The 27,684-nt window shown below is 45.8% G+C and overlaps 1 protein-coding gene across 1 annotated transcript; it reads right to left on the bottom strand.

The window, feature by feature from the left end:
* Window positions 1-376: 376 nt before the first annotated feature.
* IMPACT (impact RWD domain protein) lies at window positions 377-26,869 on the bottom strand. The gene is made up of 11 exons (XM_038766695.1): window positions 26,786-26,869; window positions 24,471-24,599; window positions 16,993-17,045; window positions 15,509-15,571; window positions 9,770-9,855; window positions 8,428-8,550; window positions 7,741-7,838; window positions 5,595-5,668; window positions 2,390-2,480; window positions 639-773; window positions 377-527 (listed from the first exon to the last, which is right to left on the bottom strand). Exons 1-11 carry the CDS (start codon window positions 26,813-26,815, stop codon window positions 459-461), a joined length of 951 nt encoding a protein of 316 aa, XP_038622623.1. The 5' UTR covers window positions 26,816-26,869; the 3' UTR covers window positions 377-458.
* Between the last annotated feature and the right edge of the window lie 815 nt (window positions 26,870-27,684).

Below are 27,684 nucleotides of genomic sequence, written 5' to 3'. Positions count from 1 at the left end.
AAGCGCTTGGGAAGTACAAGTTGGCAACATATAGAGACAGTCCCTACCCAACAGTGGGCTCACAGTCTAAAAGGCGGAGACAGAGAACAAAACCAAACACACTAACAAAATAAAATAAAATAAAAATAAAATAAAATAAAATAAAATAAAATGATGATGACGATGACAGTGACCGTTACCTAATATTCTGCGGCAAACGACTGTTACCTCTTTAGAACCGCCCGCTATCGTGGTTGGATTCAAGTTCATTCACTGCACTCTGTCTGAAATGCTCCTGTTCCAGAGTTCTTCTCTTAAAGTAGCACAAAATCAAACAGTAGTTGAAAATTTTTCAGAAACGACGGCGAATTTTCTCTAAAATACTCCGGCTGAGCCGTCAGAGACTTTTCATTTTGAGTCTGCGGCTGTGTCCCTGGGGGGATTTATTTATTCTTTATTATTTTTACATTTTGGTAGGTTTAGTGTTCACTCTTCCTCTTGTCTTTTCTCAGCTTTTTATTCTTTCCCAACTGCTTGGATGATTCCTCCTGAAAGAAACACAAATTAACCTCCTTTGGGGTTGGAACGCATTTCAGAGACAAGGTGGAGGAAGAGATCCGTCTGCCTCGATACCCCGAACTGGATCGATGAAAACTCACCGGGGCGTTTGCGTACTTCTGTTCCACTAGGATCTTTCTGGCACAGTTGTTGATGTGTTTAAAACGGTCTGGTCCAAGCAGAATCCCTCCGTACCAGCGGGACACTACCACCAGAACATTTCGCACATTCAAAATCTACATTTAAAAAAAAAGAAATTCAATCCATCGACCGATCCGGCTGTGGTATTTATTGAGCACCTTCCGTGGGTAGAACATTGTTAATAAGCACTTGGTGGAGTACGGTTCATAGTCCTCGCTGAGAAGGAGAAGCAGTGTTGTCTGGCGTAAAGAGAATGGGCACGAGAGTCAGAGGACCTGGGTTCTAATCCCGGCCCCGCCACTTGTCAGCTGTGTGACTTCAGGCACGTCACTTAACTTCTCTGGGCCTTCTCTGTAAAATGGGGATTAAGACTGGGAGCCCCAGGTGGGACAACCTGATCACCTTGTGATGGGCGCTTAGAACAGTGCTTCACACATAGTAAGCGCTTAACAAATGCCGTCATTATTATTATTATCGATATCCCTGATCTGCCACGCACCTGCTGTGTGACCTTGGGCAAGTCACTTCACAGCGTGGCTCAGTGGAAAAAGCACGGGCTTTGGAGTCAGAGGTCATGGGTTCAAATTCCGGCTCTGCCACATGCCTGCTGTGTGACCTTGGGCAAGTCACTTAACATCTCTGAGCCTCAGTTACCTCATCTGTAAAATGGGGATTAAGACTGTGAGCCCTACGTGGGACAACTTGATCACCTTGTATCCCCCCAGTGCTTAGGACAGTGCTTTGCACATAGTAAGCGCTTAACAAATGCCATCATTATTACTATTATTATTCTTTGTGCCTCAGTTCTCTCATCTGCGAAGTGGGGATTCAAGTCCTGTTCTCCGACTTCCTCAGAATGTAAGCCCCGTCGCGGAACTGATTGCCTCGTATCTGCCCCAGGGTTTAGTACAGTGCTTGGCGCGGAGTAAGCGCTTAACAAATACAGTAAATGATAAAATAGGGAGCTTACAGTATGGGAGGGGAGACATTCATTCATTCAATCATATTTATTGAGCACTTACTGTGTGCAGAGCACTGTACTAAGCGCTTGGGAGGTCCAAGTCGGCAACATATAGAGACAGTCCCTACCCAACAGCGGGCTCACAGTCTAGAAGAGACAGACATTGTTATAAATAAAAAACTACAGATACGTACAAGTGGGGTTAATGCCAAGTGCCCAAAGACTTCTGACCCAAGTATGTAGGCAAAAAAGGCAGGAATAGGGGAAAAGAGGATTTACTTGGGGACGGCTTCTTGGAAGAGATGTGATTTTTACAAAGGAGATGGGTGGTCTGTCACATACGTACGGGAAGGGAATTACAGGCCAGAGCCTCGCTAGCATTCCCTTCCCCACAGGACCTGTATATATGTATATATGTTTGTACATATTTATTACTCTATTTATTTATTTATTTATTTATTTAACTTGTACCTATCTATTCTATTTATTTTATTTTGTTAGTATGTTTGGTTTTGTTCTCTGTCTCCCCCTTCTAGACTGTGAGCCCACTGTTGGGTAGGGACTGTCTCTGTATGTTGCCAGCTTGGACTTCCCAGGTGCTTAGTCCAGTGCTCTGCACACAGTAAGCGCTCAATAAATACGATTGATTGATTGATTGATTGATTGAGGGGAATTAATGGGGGCAGAGAGATGAGCGGGAGAGTGGCGCCGTCTCCGGAGGACAGGCCCCGCGGTCTCTGTGGATTTTACCTGCAGGAGGTGGAGGAGACGGCCACCTGCTGCTGTTTCTCCGTCGTCTTCGCAATCCTGCAGGAACGTCTGTTTGTCTTCACAGTATATTCTGGAAGCGCACACAACAACGTGAGGCAGAAATGGGAAAAACCACACCAAACCAACAACAACAAAAAAGGCCACCATTTAAACCGCGTGAATAATCCAAATCTGGTGAATTATCCAGAGAAGCCCTCCTTTCCTCTTCTCCTCCTCCCTTCTGCGTCGCCCTGACTTGATCCCTTTATTCATCCTCCCTTCCAGCCCCACGGCCCTTATGTACATCTTTAATGCATTTCCCCCCTCTAGACTATAAGCTCGCTGTGGCTACACAATTGTTATATTGTACTCCCCCGAGTGCTTAGTACAGTAAGCGCTCAATAAATTCAATTGAATGAATGAATGAATGGTGTCCTCTCATTTATTCATTCATTCAATCGTATTTATTGAGCGCTGTGTGCAGAGCACTGTACTAAGCGCTTGGGAACTACAAGTCGGCAACATATAGAGACGGTCCCTACCCGACAACGGGCTCACGGTCTCCCAGAAGACTCCACAAGTCCCTGGTTATCAGGCCCTCTCTTGGGCTACCAAAAAAAGGACGCGGATTCTAATCCCGGCTCCGCCACCCGTCAGCTACGTGACCGTGGGCAAGTCGCTTCTCTGCACCTCAGTTATCTCATCTGGAAAATGGGGGCTGAGACTGTGAACTCCAGGTGGGACAGGGACTGCGTCCAGCCTGATCAGCTTGCATCTACCCCAGTGCTTAGTACAGTGCCCGGCATAGTAGGTGCTTAACAAATCCCACAAATGGCTGCAATGAGCCAGAATTTCAGGTCCCAATTTTTTTTTTTTTGAGGCATTTGTTTAGTGCTTACTATGTGTCAAGAACTGTTCCATCTGCTGGCCTAGAATCAAGTTAATCAGGTTGGACACAGTCTCTGTCCCGCATGGGTCTAAACGTCTAAAAGGAAAGAGAACAATAATGATAATAATAATAATAATGATGGCATTTGTTAAGAATTTACTATGTGCAAAGCACTGTTCTAAGCGCTGGGGAGGATACAAGGTGATCAGGTTGTCCCACGTGGGGCTCACAGTCTTAATCCCCATTTTACAGATGAGGTAACCGAGGCACAGAGAAGTGAAGTGACTTGCCCAGAGTCACACAGCTGACAAGCGGCAGAGCCGGGATTAGAACCCATGACCTCTGACTCCCAAGCCCAGGCTCTTTCCGCAGAGATAGGAGGCCTTCCCAGACTGAGCCCCCTCCTTCCTCTCCCCCTCCTCATCCCCCCCGCCTTACCTCCTTCCCCTCCCCACAGCACCTGTTCATATGTATATATGTTTGTACGTATTTATTACTCTATTTTATTTGTACATATTTAATCTATTTATTTTATTTTGTTAATGTGTTTTGTTTCGTTCTCTGTCTCCCCCTTCTAGACTGTGAGCCCGCTGCTGGGTAGGGACCGTCTCTAGATGTTGCCGACTTGGACTTCCCAAGCGCTCAGTCCAGTGCTCTGCACGCAGTCAGCGCTCAATAAAGACGATCGAATGAAGGAATGAATCCCATTTTACGGCTGAGGAAACTGAGAAGGGAAAGAACTTGCCCCCGGGACATGCGGCAGTCAAGTGGCAGGGCCGGGATGGGGACCCAGGTCCTCCGATTCCCTGGTCCGGGCTCCATCTGCTAGGCCGCTATGCTTCCAGAGGAGGCGAGGGATTCGTCGCTCTGACGGATTACGGGAACGTCACCATGGTGAACGACCGTCATAATTTAATCCGACCTGAGGGACCGGAGGAAAACGCTCCCGGGCTGACCATCCCAGTAAACTACCCAGCAGCAAACAACAATGTGCTGCCGGTTCCCTTTCCGGCTGCCGGAAGGGATGCATCCTCGCCGCGATGTCGGGGGCCACCACGCCGACCACCTCGGCTTCACTAACCCCCAGTCTTCGCCCCGATCCCGCCTCTAACCTGGAACGCCCTCCCCCGTCAAATCCGACAGGCAATTATTATTTTTCCAGAGTTTCCTGGGTTGCATTTTCCCATTTTTAAAAATAAAACTCAGCCTCATCTATCGCCATCTCTGCCCATTTCTCTTAGACCTTAGGATCCAAAGACTGGACCCTACGACATAAGCTCATTAAGGACGAGGAGCCTGTCTGCTCATTCATTCATTCAGTCGTATTTGTTGAGCGCTTACTGTGGGCAGAGCTCTGTACTAAGCGCTTAGCACTGTACTGTCTGCTAATTATAATGATGGCATTCATTAAGCGCTTACTATGTGCAAAGCACTGTTCTAGGCGCTGGGGGGTTACAAGGTGATCAGGTTGCCCCCCGAGGGGCTCACAGTCTTCATCCCCATTTTACAAATGGAACTGAGGCCCAGTGAAGTGACTTGACCAAGGTCACACAGCTGACAAGCGGTGGAGCGGAATTCGAACCCCTGACGTCTGACTACAAAGCCCGGGCTCTTGCCACTGAACCACACTGCTTCTCTAAACTGTACTATACTATACTGTAACATACTATATACTATCCTATTCCCAAACACTTAGTACAGTGCTCTACACACAGTAAGTGCTCAATAAATACGGTTGAATGAATGAACGATACAGTCCCCAAAGCTGTATCTTCAGCCCTAGAGCCTTTTAGACTGTAAGCCCACTGTTGGGTAGGCACTGTCTGTATATGTTACCAACTTATACTTCCCAATCGCTTAGTACAGTGCTCTGCACACTCTCCCAAGTGCTTAGAAGAGTGCTCTGCACGCAGTAAGCGCTCAATAATAATAATAATAATAATGGCATTTGTTAAGCGCTTATTATATGCAAAGCACTGTTCTAAGCGCTGGGGGGATACAAGGTGATCAGGTTGTCCCGCGTGGGGCTCACAGTCATCATCCCCATTTTACAGATGAGGTAACAGACTCCAAGAAGTTAAGTGACTTGTCCAAGGTCACACAGCAGACATGTGGCGGGGCCGGGATTCGAACCCATGACCTCTGACTCCAAAGCCCGGGCTCTGTCCACTGAGCCACGCTGCTTCTCACCACAGTAAAAACCATCGATCGATTGATTGATCCTGAGTCGCTGCTATTTGGGCCGGCTGATTGGAAAATAAAACCTGCTCTGCCTCGAGCTCCCCGATTTGGTCGGTTACCTGGTCCCTGACTCACCTGTACGCGTATATGTTGTGGGTCGCGCTGGCTATTTTCTTGTTTTCGTATAATTTGGCAAGGACCATCTTCACCTTGAAAAGAACAGAAATGCATTTTTCCCCTGGTAGGTGGGGACGGTCAGGAGTCCCGTTGGCTTGGGAAATGACAGATGCCATAAATCTTGAGATATTTAGCATGATTTTAAAAAAATCTGCTGGTTTCAAGGAGGGACAATTCCCACAGGTGCTCAGGGACCCCCTGCGATCATTCCTACTTTTCCCTTAGTCACACCGCTTCCCTGTGAAAAGGTCTGAAATTTGCCCTTTTTTAATGTTCACTCATTCAATCGCATTTATTGAGCGTTTACTGCGTGCAGAGCACTGTACTAAGCGCTTGGGAAGTGCAAGTTGGCAACATATAGAGACGGTCCCTACCCAACAACGGGCTCACAGTCTAGAAGGGGGAGACAGAGAACAAAACAAAGCATATTAACAGAATAAAATAAATAGAATAAATATGAACAAGTAAAATAAATAGAGTAATAAATACGTACAACAACGGGCTCACAGTCTAGAAGGGGGAGACAGACGACAAAAGAAAACATGTAGGCAGGTGTCAAGTCATCAGAATCAACAGAATTAAAGCTAAATGTACATCATTAACAAAATAAATAGAATAGTAAATATGTACAAGTAAAATATAAGAACTTCCATTTGGAAAATTATCCTAGCATAACATGTTCAGAAGCAGGCAGCATTTAGGGGCAGTTACCGAGTCATCTAAAAGCACCCTTTGCACAGAATGGAGGTTTGAGATTAAAATTTGAGATAAAAGACATTTAAAGTGAGCCGCGGAGTTTGGTTTTATATAGATTTCTTCTAAGAGGAAAAGAAACATACACCAAATATTACTCGAGAGGCAGGGAATGGGAATGTTGAAAACAAAAAAAAACCTAATACACATGCAGGGGAAAGAAAAGGGAAGTACGTTAAAGAAAACAATCATTCCTAAGGCATTATGAGTTAGGGTCTTGAATTTGCAGGTATGAGTTAAAATTCTGCAGAATTTTTTTCTTTTTTTTTTTTGAATCAGAGGAAACACAGCACACCCTGCAGAGGGACGATCGATCCATCCGTGGGATTTTCTGAGCGCTCACTGCAGGCAGAGCAATCAATTAATCGTGTTTATTGAGTGCTTACTGTGTGCAGAGCACTGTACTAAGCGCTTGGGAAGTACAAGTTGGCAACATATAGAGACAGTCCCTACCCTACAGTGGGCTCACAGTCTAGAGCAGTGTACTAAGTGCTTGGGAGAATGCAATTTAATGGAGCTGGTGGACCCGTTCCCTGCCCACAATGAGCTTCCAGTCTAGAGGGGACAAGCAAGCATCCTTTCCACCCCCTCCACCACCGGCAGCCTATTCCAGCCCTCTAGACTAAGCTGGTGGTGGGCAGGGAATGGGTCCGTTTCTTGTTATTTTGTACTCACCCAAGGGCTTAGTACAGTGCTCTGCACACGATAGGTGCTCAATAAATACAAATGAATGAATGAATGAATTCTCCTCCCACTGCAGAGGAGACAACTGGGGTAAACTCAGCATTCCCGTCACGACTTACCTTACTGTTTTACGCTTCATTTTCCTGGATTTACGTGCATTGGTGGCTGGGGTAAGTAGAAGCTAATCAGGTTGGACCCACGTGGGGCTCACAGTCTTAATCCCTATTTTACAGATAAGGTAACTGAGGCCCAGAGAAGTGAAGTGCCTTGCCCAAAGCCACGGGGCCGGGATTAGAACCCATGACCTTCGGGCCCCCAGGCTCGTGCTCTATCCACGACGCCACGTTGCTTCTGTAAACAATATATTTGGAAGGCAGCACGGTCTAGTGGAAAGAGCATGGGCCCGGGGAGACAGGAAACCTGGGTTCACGTCCCGCTCCATCGTTTGCCTGTTGTGTTGTCACTTCGTTTCTCAGGCCCTCAGTTTCCTCATCTGTAAAATGGGGATGAAAAACCAGCTCTCCCCCACTCTTAGACATTGAACCCCGTGTGGGATGGGGGACTGTGTCTAATCTGGTTATCTAATCTCAACCCCAAGGCTTTGGGAAGAAAAACAAAGCCGAAAACCAGAGAATGAGCGCGTCTTCTCTGTTCCCTTCAGCCTTACCTGTTTGGGGGTCACTACGGGAGCTAAGTGGGCCTGGAAAGTGCTCCTTCGGTCCGTGATGGGGACGCCGTGGTCAATCGGCGGCATCTCTTCCATGTCTACAAACCCAAAACACGACTCCCTTAGTCTCTTCTCACCAAACCCTCTCATTCCAAGGCTGGTGGAGATAGCAAATTACTCAAGATCACGAAAAACTGGGGCATGATAACACGGCAAGTGTTTCTTTTTTTTTCCCCGCTATAAAAGTTCTAGGATCCACCCCTTGCTCTCCACCCAAAAAGCACCACCCTGGCCCGGGAACCATTTTTTTAAATGGTATTTGTTAAGCGCTTACTATGTGCCTGGCACTGTACTAAGAGGAGGGGTAGATATACGCTAATCACGTTGGACATGGTCCCTGTGCCGTATGGGGCTCCCAGTCTTAATCCCCATTTTACAGATAAAGAAACCGAGGCACAGAGAAGTGGAGTGACTTGCCCAGGGTCACAGATCAGACAGGTGGTGGAGACAGGATTAGAAACCAGGTCCTTCTGACGCCCAGGCCCGTGCTCTCTCTACCAGGCCATGCTGCTTTTCACCGTTTCCTCACTTCTAAGGAATATACTACTGAGTCGTACGCTGAGTTGTGAATACAGTAAAAGGCAAATAGGCAATAAGTCTACCCTCCAATGTTCAATTACAATATACCCGCTTGACTTTCCGGAATAACAAAGTCCAGCGTTTTCGCTGCATCTTCCGGCTGACGCTCCAAAATAAAATCAGCTTCAAAATCAACATCTTCCTCCTCACTTTTCTTCTTGACGTCTGGACCTGAAGTAGAAGATGCACAAATGTTTGGCCAGTAACTATTTGATCAGCAGATTTAATAGTCACATTAGAAAAAAAAGAAAACTAGATCAAGAGAGGTCCTAGAAATGACAGACTTACCCAGTACCCAGGTCCTTCTGACCCCCAAGCCTGTGCTCTACTAAGCCAGGCTGCTTCTCGTTAATATAAATAATTGAATTAGTCGTATGTACGTTAAGTGACGCGGGGCTGGGGGTGGGGTGAATAAAGGATGCAAATCCAAGTGGCTCAGAAGGGAAGGGAAGGGAAATAAAGGCTTAAATGGGAGAAGGCCTCTTGGACGTGCTTTTTACAAGGCTTTGAAGGTGAGGGAGTGATCATCTTGGATATGAAGGGGGAGCGAGTTCCAGGCCGGAGGCAGGACGCGGGCAAGGGCTTGGGAAGGAACTAGGTACATTGAGAAGGTTGGCGTGAGAAAAGGGAAATGTGGGGTCTGCGTTAGAGACGGTTGTCATGGGTTCAAATCTCGGCTCCTCCAATTGTCAGCTGTGTGACTTGGTGCAAGTCACTTAACTTCTCTGTGCCTCAGTTCCCTCATCTGTAAAATGGGGATGAAGACTGTAAGCCAAGCTAGCTCTCTTCCTCCCTTCAAGGCCCTGCTGAGAGCTCACCTCCTCCAGGAGGCCTTCCCAGACTGAGCCCCTTCCTTCCTCTCCCCCTCGTCCCCCTCTCCATCCCCCCATCTTACCTCCTTCCCTTCCCCCCAGCACCTGTATATATGTATATATGTTTGTACATATTTGTTACTCTATTTATTTATTTTATTTGTACATATCTATTCTATTTATTTTATTTTGTTAGTATGTTTGGTTTTGTTCTCTGTCTCCCCCTTTTAGACTGTGAGCCCACTGTTGGGTAGGGACTGTCTCTATATGTTGCCAACTTGGACTTCCCAAGCGCTTAGTTCAGTGCTCTGCACATAGTAAGCGCTCAATAAATACGATTGATGATGATGATGAGCCCCCAGTGGGACAACCTGATCACCTCGTAACCTCCCCAGCGCTTAGAACCGTGCTTTGCACATGGTAGGTGCTTAATAAATGCCATCATCATTATTATTATTATTATTATTATTAACAGCACACACGGGACCAAACTAAAACTTCAGAGTGACAGATGAACTTAAATTGATTTTTCGCTGTAATTTACAAAATGAGTTCTGGAATGACGTTGTCCATCCTACCTGAATCAGACGATAGCGATTTTTCCATCAGAACCTCTCGTATCTTCTCCACCCATAGATAAAGAATGCTTTCGCCAAGATTCTCCCTGCAGTAGGTTCAAAATCCACAAGAAAATAATAAGCAGCGCTACCTTCCATTCAATTACTGACCACGTTCTAAAATTGGAAAATTCTTTGCATTTTCAAACCTGTCACTTGCAAAATTTGGTAGTTCTCTGAAGTCGATATACAGTAATTATAATTTGGTGGGGAGAAAGGATGAAGCAGCGTGGCTCAGTGGAAAGAGCACGGGCTTTGGAGTCAGAGGTCGTGGGTTCGAATCCCGGCTCTGCCAATTGTCAGCTGTGTGACTTTGGGCAAGTCACTTCACTTCTCTGGGCCTCAGTTCCCTCAGCTGTTAAATGGGGATGAAGACTGTGAGCCCCTCGTGGGACAACCTGATTACCTTGTATCTATCCCAGCGCTTAGAACAGTGCTTTGCACATAGTAAGCGCTTAACAAATACCAACATTATTATTATTATTATGTCCCCTGAAAATTACAGAAAGATCTCCATCAAAATTGGAGAAAAATCCCTGGAAGGACGTATGCATTCAGGTATTTTTAAAGCACCCAAAAGCCACCATAAAGAAAATTATCTACCAAATAACACAAACGAGAGCGAGATCCAGGCCTTTGTTAAGTTGTACTTAGGGAAGTGATAAAAATCCCCACAAGACTGGAGGAAAAATATCCTGGGGTCAAAAGAGAAATAAATCACAACACTAATTCTGAGAGTTACTGCTAATTAGAGGTACATTTCTAGGTCGAGGAAACAATAAAAAGGATCATTAATAGGGCAGTCATGATGATCGAAAGCAACGGACAAGCTTCCGCAGAAGGACAGACTGAAAAGATTGGTGTTCTTCAACCTAAAATAATGGAGGGTGAGGGGGCCATGACTAAATCCCACAAAATCATTGAGGATGTGGGCAGGGTGAACTGGAATTGTCCTTCCCCAAATCCCAACGTCTCGGGCTGAAAATATCAATAGATTCAAGGACCGTTGGGTTTCACATCAAGGCCGAGAGAGCCAAAATGGGATATTAGAGGGAAAGGTTGGAAGCTTGAGAAGGGTTTAAATATTCCTGGATCTACGGAAAAGCCCAAAAAGGGTTCTGAAGGGCACAAGGAGGATGTTAGATATTACAGCGTGGCTCAGTGGAAAGAGCCCGGGCTTTGGAGTCAGAGGTCATGGGTTCAAATAATAATAATAATAATAATAATAATAATGTTGGCATTTGTTAAGCACTTACTATGTGCAAAGCACTGTTCTAAGCGCTGGGGAGGATGCAAAGTGATCAGGTTGTCCCATGTGGGGCTCACAGTCTTAATCCCCATTTTACAGATGAGGGAACTGAGGCTCAGAGGAGTGAAGTGACTTGCCCAAGGTCACACAGCAGATACGTGGCAGAGCCGGGATTTGAACCCATGACCTCTGACTCCAAAGCCCGGGCTCTTTCCACTGAGCCACGCTGCTTCCCTATCCCAGCTCTGCCAATTGTCAGCGGGGTGACTTTGGGCAAGTCACTTCATTTCTCTGGGCCTCAATTCCCTCATCTGTAAAATGGGGATTAAGACTGTGAACCCCCCCAGTGGGACAATCTGATCACCTTGTAACCTCCCCAGCGCTTAGAACGGTGCTTTGCACATAGTAAGCGCTTAATAAATGCCATCATTATTAGTACAGCACTTAGCCTGGCACACGGTAAGCACTTAAATGCTATGATTTTTATTACAACTTGTACTTCCCAAGCGCTTAGTACAGTGCTCTGCACACAGTAAGCGCTCAATAAATACGATTGATGATTATAAATATAACTAAGAGGAGGGATGTACTTTCAAGCAACCTTCCTTATTCATTCAACTGCATATTCTGAGCACTTTACTGTGCGCAAAGCGCTGTACTAAGATCTTGGGGGAGGACACTAAAACAATACACAGACATACTCCTTGCCCACCGCGGGCTTACAGTCTCGAGAGGGGGACAGACATTCATATAAATCAATCAATAAATGATATTTATGTACATAAGTGCCGGGGGGCTGCAAGGGGGATGAATAAAGGGAGCAAAAGAATGATGGTTTTTGATGAGCTACTGGTTTGACCAGGTGGACACTGCGTACGTCCTAATTCATTCAATCATATTTATTGAGCGCTTACTGTGTGCAGAGCACTGTACTAAGCGCTTGGGAAGTACAAGTCGGCAACATATAACTAAGAGGAGGGATGTACTTTCAAGCGACCTTCCTTATTCATTCAACTGCATATTTTGAGCCCTTTACTGTGCACAAAGCGCTGTACTAAGATCTTGGGGGAGGACACTAAAACAATACACAGACATACTCCTTGCCCCCCGCGGGCTTACAGTCTCGAGAGGGGGACAGACATTCATATAAATCAATCAATAAATGATATTTATGTACATAAGTGCTGGGGGGCTGCAAGGGGGATGAATAAAGGGAGCAAAAGAATGATGGTCTTTGATGAGCTACTGGTTTGACCAGGTGGACACTGCGTACGTTCTTATTCATTCCTTTATTCAATCGTATTTACTGAGTGCTTACCGTGTGCAGAGCACTGTACTAGGCGCTTGGGAAGTACAAGTCGGCAACATATAACTAAGAGGAGGGATGTACTTTCAAGCAACCTTCCTTATTCATTCAACTGCATATTCTGAGCACTTTACTGTGCGCAAAGCGCTGTACTAAGATCTTGGGGGAGGACACTAAAACAATACACAGACATACTCCTTGCCCACCGCGGGCTTACAGTCTCGAGAGGGGGACAGACATTCATATAAATCAATCAATAAATGATATTTATGTACATAAGTGCTGGGGGGCTGCAAGGGGGATGAATAAAGGGAGCAAAAGAATGATGGTCTTTGAGGAGCTACTGGTTTGACCAGGTGGACACTGCGGACGTTCTTATGCATTCCTTTATTCAATCGTATTTACTGAGCGCTTACCGTGTGCCGAGCACTGTACTAGGCGCTTGGGAAGTACAAGTCGGCAACATATAACTAAGAGGAGGGATGTACTTTCAAGCAACCTTCCTTATTCATTCAACTGCATATTCTGAGCCCTTTACTGTGCGCAAAGCGCTGTACTAAGATCTTGGGGGAGGACACTAAAACAATACACAGACATACTCCTTGCCCCCCGCGGGCTTACAGTCTCGAGAGGGGGACAGACATTCATATAAATCAATCAATAAATGATATTTATGTACATAAGTGCTGGGGGGCTGCAAGGGGGAATGAATAAAGGGAGCAAAAGAACGATGGTCTTTGAGGAGCTACTGGTTTGACCAGGTGGACACTGCGGACGTTCTTATGCATTCCTTTATTCAATCGTATTTACTGAGCGCTTACCGTGTGCCGAGCACTGTACTAGGCGCTCGGGAAGTACAAGTCGGCAACATATAGAGACGGTCCCTACCCAATAAAGGGCTCCCAGTCTAGAAGGGGGAGGCAGGCAACGAAACAAAACATGTAGACAGGTGTCAAAATCGTCAGAACCTAATATCCTACCTGAAGCCAAGCAGACAGAGAAGGGTAGGGAGGAGGACCGCCCCCGTCCCTCAAAACCAAGCCAAAATTCAACCCAAGGGGTCAGAAATTAGACATAAATTTTCCATTTAACCTTTACTTTGGGTCAGCAGTACCCTGAGCTTCCTGAGTACGCTCAGATATGGAGAAGCAGCATGGCGCACGGGTTAGAGCCTGGGCACCAGAAGGTCACGGGTTCTAATCCCGGCTCTCCCGCTCGGCTGTCGGATGGACCTTGGGCAAGACACTTCACTGCTCTGGACCTCAGTTACCTCGTCTGGAAAATGGGGGTGGAGACCGTTCACGTGGGACAGGGACTGTGTCCAACCCGATTTGCTGTTTCCACCCCAGCGTTTAGTACAGTGCCTGGCACACACAAATAATGATAATAATGGCATTTATTAAGCGCTTACTATGTGCAAGGCACTGTTCTAAGCGCTGGGGAGGTTACAAGGTGATCAAGTGGTCCCAGGGGGGCTTACAGTCTTCATCCCCATTTTACAGATGAGGTAACTGAGGCCCAGAGAAGTGACTTGCCCAAAGTCACACAGCTGACAAGTGGCGGAGCCGGGATTTGAACCCAGGACCTCTGACTCCAAAGTCCGTGCTCTTTCCACTGAGCCACGCTGTTTCCCTGTAAATACCACACTTACTATCATTATTATCTCTCCTGAGGATCATTAGAGATGCTGATTTATCTGTAGTTTTCTCCCTACCCCCAGTGTAGGCAATTAATGTGTCTACCTGTCTCCCCCATTAGAATGGAGGCTCCTTGAGGGTAGAGTTAATGTCTTTCACTTTTATTATGCTTTCCCTGTCGCCTTCTTCAATGCCACGCCCTCCTATCAATGGGATTGTCTCTATCTGTTGCCGAATTGTACTTCCCAAGCGCTTAGTACAGTGCTCTGCACACAGTAGCGCTCCATAAAGACGACTGAATGGATAAATGAATGAATGAATGTCTGTCTCCCTTTCTATCAATCAATCAATCAATCGTATTTATTGAGTGCTTACTGTGTGCAGAGCACTGTACTAAGCGCTTGGGAAGTACAAGTTGGCAACACAGGCTAGACTGTAAGCTCACTGTGGGCAGGGACCGTGTCCACCATGTTCTACCAGAGAAGCAGCGTGGCCCAATGGACAGCCTGGAAATCAGAAGGACCTGGGTTCTAATCCCAGTTCTGCCACTTGCCTGCTGTGTGACTTTGGGCAAGTCACTTCACTTCTCTGCGCCTCAGTTACCTCATCTGTTAGCTCCATGTAGAGCTGCGTCCAACCTGATTTGCTTGTATCCACCCCAGTGCTTAGTACAGTGCCTAGCACATAGTAAGCACTTAAATGACACAATCATCATTATTCAAGCACTTAGTACAGTGCACTGCACACAGTAATTCGTCATTATTATTATTATTATAACCACCTCGGTGGTACTGTACTCTCCCCTAAGCTCTTAGCAAAGCGGTCAACCTACGGTAAGCGCTCAATAAATGCCATTCACTGATAAAGGAGGGCATCATGATAAAATGAGGCCGGAGTAGAAAAATTCAAAATTATTTTATTTTTTATAGAATCCTTTTATTGTAAGAAGTGCTTACTTTCAAAATACAAAACAGAAGCATTTAGGAGTACTTAAATGGCACACTCCCTGAATCTGTTACACTAACACTGCAACTGCAGTTGGGGGGAATAAAACAAGGTACGAAATACTTCTTTTCTAGAAATTCGCCCAAATTTCACATGAACCTTTACATCGGTACTCTACAAACAACATAATTTGAATCTGATTGTCCGATATTTGAGGAGTGAGAGTGGTTATTTCTCGATTTGGCAAGGAATTATATCCGTTTGACTTCCCCCCGATTTCTACTCCATCAACGGAAAACCGGCAAGTAGAGAGATAGCCTGAAGCGGCTGCATTTTTGCTCAGACATTTGTAGGCTTTTGCAGCTTTGCATTCAATTACTAAATTTTTTTAAATGAACAATTAAGAGGTTAGGTTATAGAGAGTCATCCTACTTCGCAAGATTGCTGTAAAAACTCAATCTATGTAGTTAACAGCTTTACAAAATTTTTAGAACCGGTAACAGCAGAATGCTCCGGAATAAACAGAAATACGGAATTCTAGGAGAGAATCATCTTCCACTTACACGTAGATTTCCTCAAGGCTATTTGCTAACTCCACACGATCTTGTCCCTTAAGCCAAGGAGCACTGGAATAAAACAGAATATTTTTGAGGCTCCCCGAAAAGCTCGTTTTGGAAACACGGACAAAGAGAATCACTTTAAAATGTTCGAAGACACACAAAACGTGCTGTAGCGATGTTCGTAGCGGCGTGGCTTAGTGGAAAGAGCACGGGCTTGGGAGTCGGAGGTCGTGGGTTCTAATCCCGGCTCTGTCACTGTGTCGGCTTTGGGGCTTTGGGCAAGTCACTTCACTTCTCTGTGCCTCAGTTCCCTCATCTGTAAAATGGGGATTAACCACGTGGGACAACCTGGTTACCTTGTATCCACCCAGCGCTTAGAACAGGGCTTGGCACACAGTAAGCGCTTAACAAATACTATTATTATTATTATTCGTAAAAACTGAATTGGCTTCTTTTAAAACAGATTTCTTTAGGTCCAAATTGAAACTTGCGCCACGAAAAAGGTCATTGTTTCGTTTTCTGAACAGCTCGGAGAAATGAAGGAACCATCCCAAACCATCCCCTCCCCACAGTGCCTGTAAATACGTATATATGTTTGTACATATTTATTACTCTATTTATTTATTTATTTTATTTGTACATATTTATTCTATTTATTTTATTTTGTTAATATGCTTTGTTTCGTTCTCTGACTGTGAGCCTGCTGTTGGGTAGGGACTGTCTCTATGTGTTGCCAACTTGTACTTCCCAAGCGCTTCGTACAGTGCTCTGCACACATTAAGCGCTCAATAAATACGATTGATTGATTGATTGATTGACCGTCTCTAGATGTTGCCAACTTGTACTTCCCAAGCGCTTCGTACAGTGCTCTGCACACAGTAAGCGCTCAATAAATACGATTGAATGAATGAAGGAATGAATTTTACTCCTCCGATTTAAACTTGCGCTTCACTCCATGAGCGGACTGAGGAATCTTCCCCGAACAGAAGCTGGGTCTGGAAAGACCAAGTGCAGTGGCCAGTTGAGAATTATCCAATTGATTCCCTCAAATGAATAATGCAGACCTCCCCCCACCCCAAAAAAAAAAATTCCCCTTGGAGTCCAGAATGAACAAATAACCAGAGTAAAAGAGAGTCATTTCCTTCCTTTTTTTTTTTAACTGACTGCAACTACAACCTATAACTTCAATTTCACAATAAGCAACCGACTCTGAACTCCTTAAAGTTCTCAATTAATATAAATAAATTGTTTATATAAACGATAAATAAAATAAATAAATAATGTGTTTATATAAATACATACATATATATTTATATACACACATACATACATATATATATATATTTATACACACACACACACACACACACATATATATATATATACACATACAAACTCTACAAAATTTACGAGGCTTGGAAGCCAACTTGGAAAGACAATACAAACGATCATTTTATCAGACACGAATAGAGAGAAACATCGCTTACTTCAGTTGATACAGAGGCGGTGCTGTGCCTGGGTATTCAGGCGGCAAAATCACCTGCAAGATCATGGAAAACCCCGTTCACGCCAGTTCGGATCAGGACCCAAACACACAGAAAAACAGATTTAAAAGGCGAGTCACGGATCTATTTCTTCCCCGCCTGATGATGCAGGGAGCTGCTCTTCTGTCCGCATCTTCCCAGCCTCCGTGAAATAAGCCGACCTGTTGTCTTGACCCGGACAAGCAGCGTGGCTCAGTGGAAAGAGCCCGGGCTTTGGAGTCAGAGGTCACGGGTTCGAATCCCGGCTCCACACAATGTCAGCTGCGTGACGTTGGGCAAGCCACTTCTCTGTGCCTCAGTCACCTCATCTGAAAAATGGGGGCGAAAACTGTGAGCCCCCCATGGGACAACCTGATCACCTTGTAACCTCCCCAGTGCTTAGAACAGTGCTTTGCACATAGTAAGCACTTAATAAATGCCATCATTATTATTATTATTACTGACCCAGTTAACGGTCACAGTTGCTAACGTTTACCAAGCGCCTGAGATTCATTCATTCAATCGTGTTTATTGAGCGCTTACGGTGTGCAGAGCACTGTGCTAAGCGCTTAGGGAGTGTATAATGTAAGAATAAACTGACACATTCCCTGCCTTCAACAGTCTAGAGGAAGTAGATCGGGGACGATCCACGAACAAAGCTTCTCACTGGGTCTCCATCTTGCCTGCCGCCGCCACCGTTTTTAGACTGTGAGCCCACTGTTGGGTAGGGACTGTCTCTATATGTTGCCGACTTGTACTTCCCAAGCGCTTAGTACAGTGCTCTGCACAAAGTAAGCGCTCAATAAATACGATTGATTGATTGATTGATTGACCCCCGGCCCACATCATACCTCAGGCCTGAAATGCCCTCCCTCCTCACATCCACCCGCTGTTGGGTAGGGACTGTCTCTACCTGCTGCCAACTTGTACTTCCCAAGCGCTCAGTACAGTGCTCTGCACACAGTAAGCGCTCAATAAATATGATTGATCCACCAAACTAGCTCACTTCCCCCCTTCAAAGCCCTACTGAAAGCTCACCTCCTCCAGGCGGCCTTCCCAGACTAAGCCCCCTTTTCCTCAGCTGCCCCTCCCCATCACCCTTATGTATCTATGTAATAACAACAATAACGATGATATTTGTTAAGCGCTTACTAGGTGCCCAGCACTATTCTGATTCCTGGAGTAGGTATAAGGTAATCCCACGTGGGGCTCACGGTCTTAATCCCTATTTTACAGACGAGGCAACTGAGGCCCAGAGAAGTGAAGTGACTTGCCCAAAGTCACACAGCTGACAAGTGGCAGAGCCGGGATTAGAACCCATAACCTCTGACGCCCAAGCCCGTGTTCAGTCCACAAGGGCCCGCGGCTTCTCGGCAAAAGTCAAGCAATACTTTACTGTGCTTTTTTTAATGGTATTAGTTAAGCGCTTACGATGAGCATTGCGGGAGGGCTGACTGAACAAGCTGATCAGACCGGACACTACACTGATAATAATAACAATAATAATAATAATGTTGGTATTTGTTAAGCGCTTACTATGTGCAAAGCACGGTTCTAAGCGCTGGGGTAGATACAAGGTAATCAGGTTGTCCCCCGTGGGGCTCACAGTCTTCATCCTCATTTTACAGATGAGGTAACTGAGGCTCAGAGAAGTTAAGTGACTTACCCAAGGTCACACAGCAGACATGTGGGAGAGTCAGGATTAGAACTCATGACCTCTGACTTCCAAGCCCGGCCTCTTGCTCATGCAGTGATCAATCAACCCAGCGTATTTTTTAATCAAACAATTGCATTTATTGAACGCTCGGCTATGTTTGGAACACTGTACTAAGCACTCGGGGGAGTACAAGAAAATGGAGTCGGTAGGCATGTTCCCTGCTCACAAGGGATTTCCAGTCTTGACTATCGCAGTCATTCATTTAATGGTATTTATTGAGCGCTTACTGTGTGCAGAGCACTGTACTAAGCGCTTGGGAAGTACAAGTTGGCAACATATAGAGACGGTCCCCACCCAACGAAGGGCTCACAGTCTAGAAGGGGGAGATGGACAACAAAGCAAAACACGTGGTCCGGTGTCAAGTCATCAGAATAAATAGAAGTAAAGCCAGATGGGCATCACTGACAAAATAAATAGAACATCATCAATCGTATTTATTGAGCGCTTACTATGTCCAGAGCACTGTACTAAGCGCTTGAAGAACAAGCTGTACTGTTGAAGAACAGTAAACATGTGCAAGACACAATACGTACGAGAATGTGGTAGACACATTCTCCACCCTTCTCAATGAGTTTACAGTCCAGGCGGGGCGGGGGGGGACAGACATTGATATAAATAAATAAATTATTGATATGTCCAGAAGTGCTGTGGAGTTGAAGGAAGCGTGAATAAAGGGTGCAAATCCAGGCCCAGGGGGCACGCAGAGTGGAGTGCCAATTTGTACTTCCCAAGAGCTTAGTACAGTGCTCTGCACATAGTAAGCGCTCAATAAATACGATCGATGATGATGATGAGTGGGAGCAGGGAAATGAAAGCCTAGTTGGAGAAGGCCGCGTGGGACTCACAGTTCTGAAAGACGAGGTAACTAAGGCACAGGGAAGCGACGTGATCGCATCTGGACTCTCTCCCATCACTTTCCCACAAAACGGTTCAGTCCACGTCTCGCCAGTCCTCGATATCCTCCGGGGGTTGCCCATCCGCCTCCGCAACGAACAGAAACCCGTCATCGTCGGTTTTAAAGCCCGGGTCGGCCCCTCCTGTCTTCTTTCACCCATCTCCTGCGCCCACGCATTTCCCTCCTCGAAACGCCAACTCACTCACGGTCCCCTGATCTCATCGATTTCTCTGAACCCTATCCCACATCCTCCCCCTGGCTTGGATCCCCCCCTCGTCCCCCTCTCCATCCCCCGCATCTTACCTCCTTCCCTTCCCCACTTACCTGTATATATGTATATACGTTTGTGCATATTGATTACTCTATTTATTTATGTATTTTCCTAGTACATATCTATTCTATTTATTTTATTTTGTTAGTATGTTCGGTTTTGTTCTCTGTCTCCCCCTTTTAGACTGTGAGCCCACTGTTGGGTAGGGACGGTCTCTAGATGTTGCCAATTTGTACTTCCCAAGCGCTTAGTACAGTGCTCTGCACACAGTAAGTGCTCAATAAATACAATTGATGATGAGGAAGCATATTTTTTTCTTAAGAAAAAAAGGGAAGCAGCGTGGCTTAGCGGAAAGGCCCGGGCTTGGGAGTCCGAGGACATGGGTTCTAATCCTGGCTCTGCCACTTGTCTGCTGTGCGAACTTAGGCAAGTCACTTAACTTCTGTGCCTCAGTTACCTCATCTGTAGCATGGGGATTAAAAGTATTAGCCCCACGTGGGACAACCTGATTACCCTGTATCCACCCCAGCGCTTAGAACAGTGTTTGGCACATAGTAAGCGCTTAACAAATACCATAATCATCATCATCATCATCATCATCATGATCCCCCACCCCCTTCATGTATTACAGAACACCGCTCTTTGGAGTCTCATTAAAATCCCATTTCCTCCAAGAGGCCTTCCCTATTTAAGCCCCCATTTCCCCTCTCCCCTCTCCCTCCGCGTCGCCTAGGCGCTTCGGATCCGCATCCCTTGGGAGAGCACAATCTTCCAGAGTCGAAAGACGCGCTCCCTGCCCACAAGGAGCCAGCAGTGTGGAGGAGGAGTTTACAGGTGTTTTGGGTGCAAAAAGTGCTCAATATAGGGATTGGTTTCACCGTTCTACGCGGATGAACAATTTTCACGAGTCCTTCTGGGTTATAATATTCTCATTTTCTATCACACCCATTATGCACAAAGGCCTGTAACACCACAGGCAAAGATGAACTGATTTCAGGAACGTGAAAGAGGAGCAGTTTGCCTCCGTCCCCATACACAATTCACAAATACAGTGGAAGTGGGGAAGCAGCGTGGCTCAGTGGAAAGAGCCCGGGCTTTGAAGTCAGAGGTCATGGGTTCAAATCCCGGCTCTGCCAAAGTGACTTTGGGCAAGTCACATCACTTCCCTGGCCCTCAGTTACCTCCTCTGTAAAATGGGGATTAAGACTGTGAGCCTCGTAAATTCCCCAGCGCTCAGAACGGTGCTTTGCACATAGTAAGCGCTTAATAAATGCCATCATTATTATTATTATTATGACACGAAAAGCAGTGTGGTCTAATGAATACAGCACAGGCCTGAAAGAGCCCGGGCTTTGAAGTCAGAGGTCATGGGTTCAAATCCCGGCTCTGCCAAAGTGACTTTGGGCAAGTCACTTCACTTCCCTGGGCCTCAGTTACCTCCTCTGTAAAATGGGGATTAAGACTGTGAGCCTTGTAAATTCCCCAGCGCTTAGAACAGTGGTTTGCACATAGTAAGCGCTTAATAAATGCCATCATTATTATTATTATTACACGAAAAGCAGTGCGGTCTAATGAATACAGCACAGGCCTGAGAGTCGGAAGGACCTGGGTTCTAATCGCAGCTCTGCCGCTTGTTTGCTGTGTGACCTTGGGAAAGTCACTTCACTTCTCTGGGCCTCGGCTACCTCAGTTGGGAAACGGGGAGTAATAATAATAATAATGGCATTTGCTAAGTGCTTACTATGAGCAAAGCACCGTTCTAAGACTGTGAGCCCCATGTCGGACAGGAACGGCGTCCAACCCGATTTGCTTGAATCTACCCCAGCGCTTAGTACAGTGCTCGGCACCTAGTATGTATATATGTTTGTACATATTTATTACTCTATTTATTTATCTTACTTGTACATATCTATTCTATTTATTTTATTTTGTTAGCATGTTTGGTTTTGTTCTCTGTCTTCCCCTTTTAGACTGTGAGCCCACTGTTGGGTAGGGACTGTCTCTATATGTTGCCAATTTGTACTTCCCAAGTGCTTAGTACAGTGCTTTGCACATAGTAAGCGCTCAATAAATACGACTGATGACGATGATGATAGTAAGCGCTGAACAAATGCCACGATGATTATTATAAAAATGGAATGATATTCCCGTGGCTCACGTTTCGCACTCCGCCGGCTTCTGCCGTAATTCCGTCGCTCCAGGAGGCTGGAGGTGGGACAAGAGTCAAATCCTAATTCCTCATTCCCAGAGTCGGAGAAGCAGCGTGGCTTAGCGGAAAGAGCCCGGGCTTGGGAGTCAGAGGCCATGGGTGCGAATCCCGGCTCCGCCACATCGGCTGTGTGACTCTGGGCAAGTGACTTAACTTCTCTGGGCCTCAAATACCTCCTCTGTAAAACAGGGATTAAGACTGTGAGCCCCACGTGGGACAACCTGATTCCCGCGTACCTGCCCCAGTGTTTACGACAGTGCTCGGTACATAATAAGCGCTTAACAAATTCCATCATCATTATTATTAAGAGTCTCCACGTGGCTCGCCATAACAGAACCGTTGCCAGAATGCAAAAAAGGTGGAGAATTAAAAATCTGTCGCTAATTACTTTATAAACGGTGCTGTCTCCGAATGGCCAGCACGGCTGGAAAGCCCGAGGAGGGGTCTTCTAGACTGTGAGCCCACTGTTGGGTAGGGACCGTCTCTATATGTTGCCAACTTGTGCTTCCCAAGCGCTTATTACAGTGCTCTGCACACAGTAAGCGCTCAATAAATACGACAGAATGAATGAAAGGGGTGGGAAAATCTTTACCCGTCCAGTTTTCATTTCATCCAGACGGTCGCAGTTATGAGGGCATAAGTGGGGAAGCAGCGTGGCTCAATGGAAAGAGCCGGGGCTTTGGAGTCAGAGGTCATGGGTTCAAGTCCCAGCTCCGCCACTTGTCAGCTGGGTGACTTTGGGCAAGTCACTTAACTTCTCTGGGCCTCAATTCCCTCATCTGTAAAATGGGGATTAAGACTGTGAGCCCCCCGTGGGACAACCTGATCACCTTGTAACCGCCCCAGCGCTTAGAACAGTGATTTGCACATAGTAAGCGCTTAATAAATGCCATTATTATTATTATAAGTTGCATCACAACTTCCTTGCTTTTTTGGGGGGGGATGGGGGGGGCTGAGTACAGTTGGAAGCGATCAAGTCCCGTTCAAAATATTTCCACTCTCATGGGGTTCGGGATTCAGCTCTTAAAATAGCATCAAAATTCAAAAAAAAAAATCACAGCGGTTCAAGGGCGGTCCATTTCAGCGGTCACCACAATACTGTGTAATTTATTTCTCATTCCTTTGGTTTTTTTTTTTTTTTTAACCAAAGCAATTCCTCTAGATTCTACGCTCCTTGTGAGCAGGGAATGTGTCTACCAACATCATAATATTCATTCAATTGTATTTACTGAGCGCTTCCTGTGTGCAGAGCACTGTACTAAGCGCTTGGAAAGTACAATTCGGCAACATATACAGACAGTCCCGACGAAACAACGGGTTCGCCTATGGTAAGCACTCGATAAATACCACTGATGAATTGACTGATATTCACAAGCTCTTCACTCCTCGTGGCTATCCCGTCTGCCAACTCTATTGTACTGTATTTTTCCAAGAGCTTAATACACTGTACTGCACATAATAAGCGTTCAATAAATACCACCGATTGATTGATTACCATAGGCGGGTCGGTAGGAAACGACACTGCCTTGAGGGCTGAGGTCGGAAGGACTTGACAGGTTATTTTGAGACTGACAGAGCGTGGCCACCGGCCAAGTCGCTTAATTTCATTCATTCGTTCATTCAATCGTATTTATTGAGCGCTTACTGTGTGCAGAGCACTGTACTGAGCGCTTGGGAAGTCCAAGTGGGCAACATATAGAGACGGTCCCTACCCAACAGTGGGCTCACAGTCTAAAAGGGGGAGACAGAGAACAAAACAATCAATCAATCCATCGTATTTATTGAGCGCTTACTGTGCGCAGAGCACTGTACTAAGCAATTGGGAAGTCCAAGTTGGCAACGTATAGAGACGGTCCCTACCCAACAGTGGGCTCACAGTCGACTGTTTTGTTCAAAACAAAACTTATTGACAAAATAAAATAAGTAGAATAAATATGTACAAGGAAAATAAATAAATAGGGTAATAAATCCGTACAAACATATATACATATATACAGGTGCTGTGGGGAGGGGAAGGAGGTAAGGCAGGGGGGATGGAGAGGGCCTCAGTTTTCTCAGCTGTAAAATGGCGATTCGATACCTGTTCTCCCTCTGTCTTAGACAGTGAGGTCCATGTGGGAATGATTATCTTGTATCCACCCCAGCGCTTGGCACATTATAAGCTCTTAATATATACCACAATTGCTCCAATTAAAGAAGGAAAATCATAATTTCACTAGGGCTATTACAGGAAAAAGGACGTTCAAAAGAATGATCACACCAGGAAAAGCCTTTTTCATAAAAGGGGAACCCTTTACAAGGATTCCAAACAGGCTAGTATACAATCCAATGAAGAAAAAATAAAGATTACCTGTAGGCAGAGTGTCCATTTAGGATGATCTAAGTGATCGCTAATTCGAATGCAAAATATTCTTGCAGCTTCATCAATAACACACCATTCGTCGCCATAGATAGAGGAGAGGGCTTCTATTTCGTCAATCTAAAACAAGGATAGATTTTTTTTTTTTAATGGTCAGAATTGGGTCAGTCAGTCAATCGTATTTGATGATGATATAGCTATATCTATATCAAAACAAATAGCTATAATTCTATTTGTTCTGATGATTTTGACACCTGTCCACATGTTTTCTTTTGCTGTCTCCCCCTTCTAGACTGTGAGTCTGTTGTTGGGTAGGGACCGTCTCTATCTGTTGCCGACTAGTACTTCCCAAGCGCTTAGTACAGTGCTCTGCACATAGTAAGCGCTAAATAAATACGATTGAATGAATGAATGATAATGATGGTATTTGTTAAGCGCTTATTCTGTGCCAAGCACCGTTCTAAGCGCTGGGGTAGATAGAAGGTAATCAGGTTGTCCAACATGGGGCTCACTGTCTATCCCTATTTTACAGATGAGGTAAGTGAGGCACAGAGAATAATAATAATAATGATGGCATTTATTGAGCGCTTACTATGTGCAAAGCACTGTTCTATGCGCTGGGGAGGTTAACAAGGTGATCAGGTTGTCCCACGGGGGGCTCACCGTCTTCATCCCCATTTTAAAGATGAGGGAACTGAGACTCAGAGAAGTGAAGTGACTTGCCCAAAGTCACCCAGCTGACAAGAGGCGGAGCCAGGATTTGAACCCATGACCTCTGACTCCAAAGCCCTGGCTCTTTCCACATAAGAATAATAATAATAATAATGATAATAATAATAATAATGGCATTTATTAAGTGCTTACTATATGCAAAGCACTGTTCTAAGTGCTGGGGAGGCTACAAGGTGATCAGGTTGTCCCACGTGGGGCTCACAGTCAATCCCCATTTTCCAGATGAGGTAACTGAGGCACAGAGAAGTGAAGTGACTTGCCCAAAGTCACACAGCTGACAAGTGGCGGAGTCGGGATTTGAACCCATGACCTTTGACTCCAAAGCCCTGGCTCTTTCCATATAATAATAATAATAATAATAATGGCATTTATTAAGCGCTTACTATATGCAAAGCACTGTTCTAAGTGCTGGGGAGGCTACAAGGTGATCAGGTTGTCCCACGTGGGGCTCACAGTCGATCCCCATTTTACAGATGAGGTAACTGAGGCCCAGAGAAGTGAAGTGACTTGCCCAAAGTCACCCAGCTGACAAGTGGCGGAGTCGGGACTTGAACCCACGACCTCTGACTCCAAAGCCTGGGCTCTTTCCACTAAGCCAAGCTGTCTGTCTCCCCCACCTAGACTGTGAGCCCGTTGTTGGGTGGGGACCGTCTCTAGATGTTGCCAACTTGGACTTCCCAAGCGCTTAGTCCAGTGCTCTGCCCACAGGAAGCGCTCAATAAATACGACTGAATGAATGAATCCAGCTTTACTTCTATTAATTCTGATGACTTGACACCTGTCCACATGCTTTGTCGTCTGTCTCCCCCTTCTAGACTGTGAGCCCGCTGTTGGGTGGGGACCGTCTCTAGATGTTGCCAACTTGGACTTCCCAAGCGCTTAGTCCAGTGCTCTGCACACAGTAAGCGCTCAATAAATACGATTGAATGAATTGTCTCTATCTGTTGCCCCATTGTACTGTCCCAAGCGCTTAATATCACATCACATCAATCGTATTTATTGAGCGCTTACTGTGTGCAGAGCGCTGTACTAAGCGCTTGGGAAGTCCAAGTTGGCAACATAGAGAGACGGTCCCTACCCAACAGCGGGCTCACAGTCTAAAAGGGGGAGACAGGGAGCAGAACCAAACATACTAACAAAATAAAATAAATAGAATAGATATGTACAAGATGAATAAATAGAGTAATAAATCTGTACAAACATATATCCAGGTGCTGTGGGGAAGGGAAGGAGGTAAGATGGGGGGATGGAGAGGGGGACGAGGGGGAGAGGAAGGAAGGGGCTCAGTGTGGGAAGGCCTCCTGGAGGAGGTGAGCTCTCAGTAGGGCCTTGAATACAGTACTTAATACTGTATTCCCACAGGAAGCGCTCAGTAAGTGCGAAGGGATAAATGATGGATGGTGTTCTGGATGGATGGCTTCTATTTCTATTTCCCCACTGTTGGGTAGGGACTGTCTCTATATGTTGCCAATTTGTACTTCCCAAGCGCTTAGTACAGTGCTCTGCACATAGTAAGCGCTCAATAAATACGATTGATTGATGATGGTGTGGCTGGAGTGCAGGCCGCCCTTCACCTGTTTCTGGCAGCTGTGGGGCTCCGCCATGGGGCCACTTCCGGTCCCAACCGGTCCGATCCGGGCCCAGGGCGACACGGCGGCCCCAGCGCGGGATGACTGACAGCTCAGGATGACTGACAGCCCGGGCCCCGCCCCCTCGACGACGTCACTTCCGGCGCCCCACCCAGGAGGACTGACTAGTCAAGCCCCGCCTCTTAAACGTCACGTCCGGTGCTCCCGCCCCAACCCAATATGGCAGCCCTTGCCAGTCCCCTGACGTCACTTCCGAGTGAGTGAATGAGTGAGTGAATGAATGCATGGCTGAATGAGTGAGTGAGTGAATGAATGAATGAATGAATGCGTGAATGAGTGAGTGAATGAGTGAGTGAATGAATGAGTGACTGACTGAATGAATGAATGAATGAGTGAGTGAATGAATGAATGAGTGACTGACTGAATGAATGAATGAGTGTCTGGATGATGAATGAGTGAATGAATGAATGAATGAATGAGTGGCTGGATGAGTGAGTGAATGAATGAATGAATGAATGAATGCGTGAAAGAGTGAGTGAATGAATGAGTGAGTGAGTGAGTGAGTGAGTGAGTGAATTGAATGAATGTGTGAATGAGTGACTGAATGAATGAATGGATGAATGAGTGAGTGAATGAATGGATGAATGAGTGAGTGTCTGGATGAATGAATGGATGAATGAGTGAGTGTCTGGATGAATGAATGGATGAATGAGTGAGTGTCTGGATGAATGCATGAGTGAATGAATGAATTAATGAATGAATGAGTGTCTGGATGAATGCATAAGTGAATGAATGAATGAGTGTCTGAGTGAATGAATGAATGAATGAGTGTCTGGATGAATGAATGAATGAATGAGTGGCTGAATGAGTGAATGAGTGAGTGA

Source organism: Tachyglossus aculeatus, chromosome 25 (genome assembly GCF_015852505.1).
Source record: "Tachyglossus aculeatus isolate mTacAcu1 chromosome 25, mTacAcu1.pri, whole genome shotgun sequence".
Taxonomy (NCBI): domain Eukaryota; kingdom Metazoa; phylum Chordata; class Mammalia; order Monotremata; family Tachyglossidae; genus Tachyglossus; species Tachyglossus aculeatus.
The sequence above is the reverse complement of the archived record's forward strand: the minus strand, read 5'-3'. Positions and strand labels throughout refer to the sequence as shown.

Bases quoted from the DNA above. Each gene is read 5' to 3' on its own strand.
- IMPACT (XM_038766695.1), bottom strand. From the start codon at position 26,815: ATGGCGGAGCCCCACAGCTGCCAGAAACAG. The intron at 7,839-8,427 runs GTATATTGTAAT...TTGGGTTTGTAG, and splicing joins TATTCCGGAAAGTCAAGCGG to ACATGGAAGAGATGCCGCCG. The intron at 2,481-5,594 runs GTGAGTCAGGGA...GTGCGCTTCCAG, and splicing joins CACAACATATACGCGTACAG to AATATACTGTGAAGACAAAC.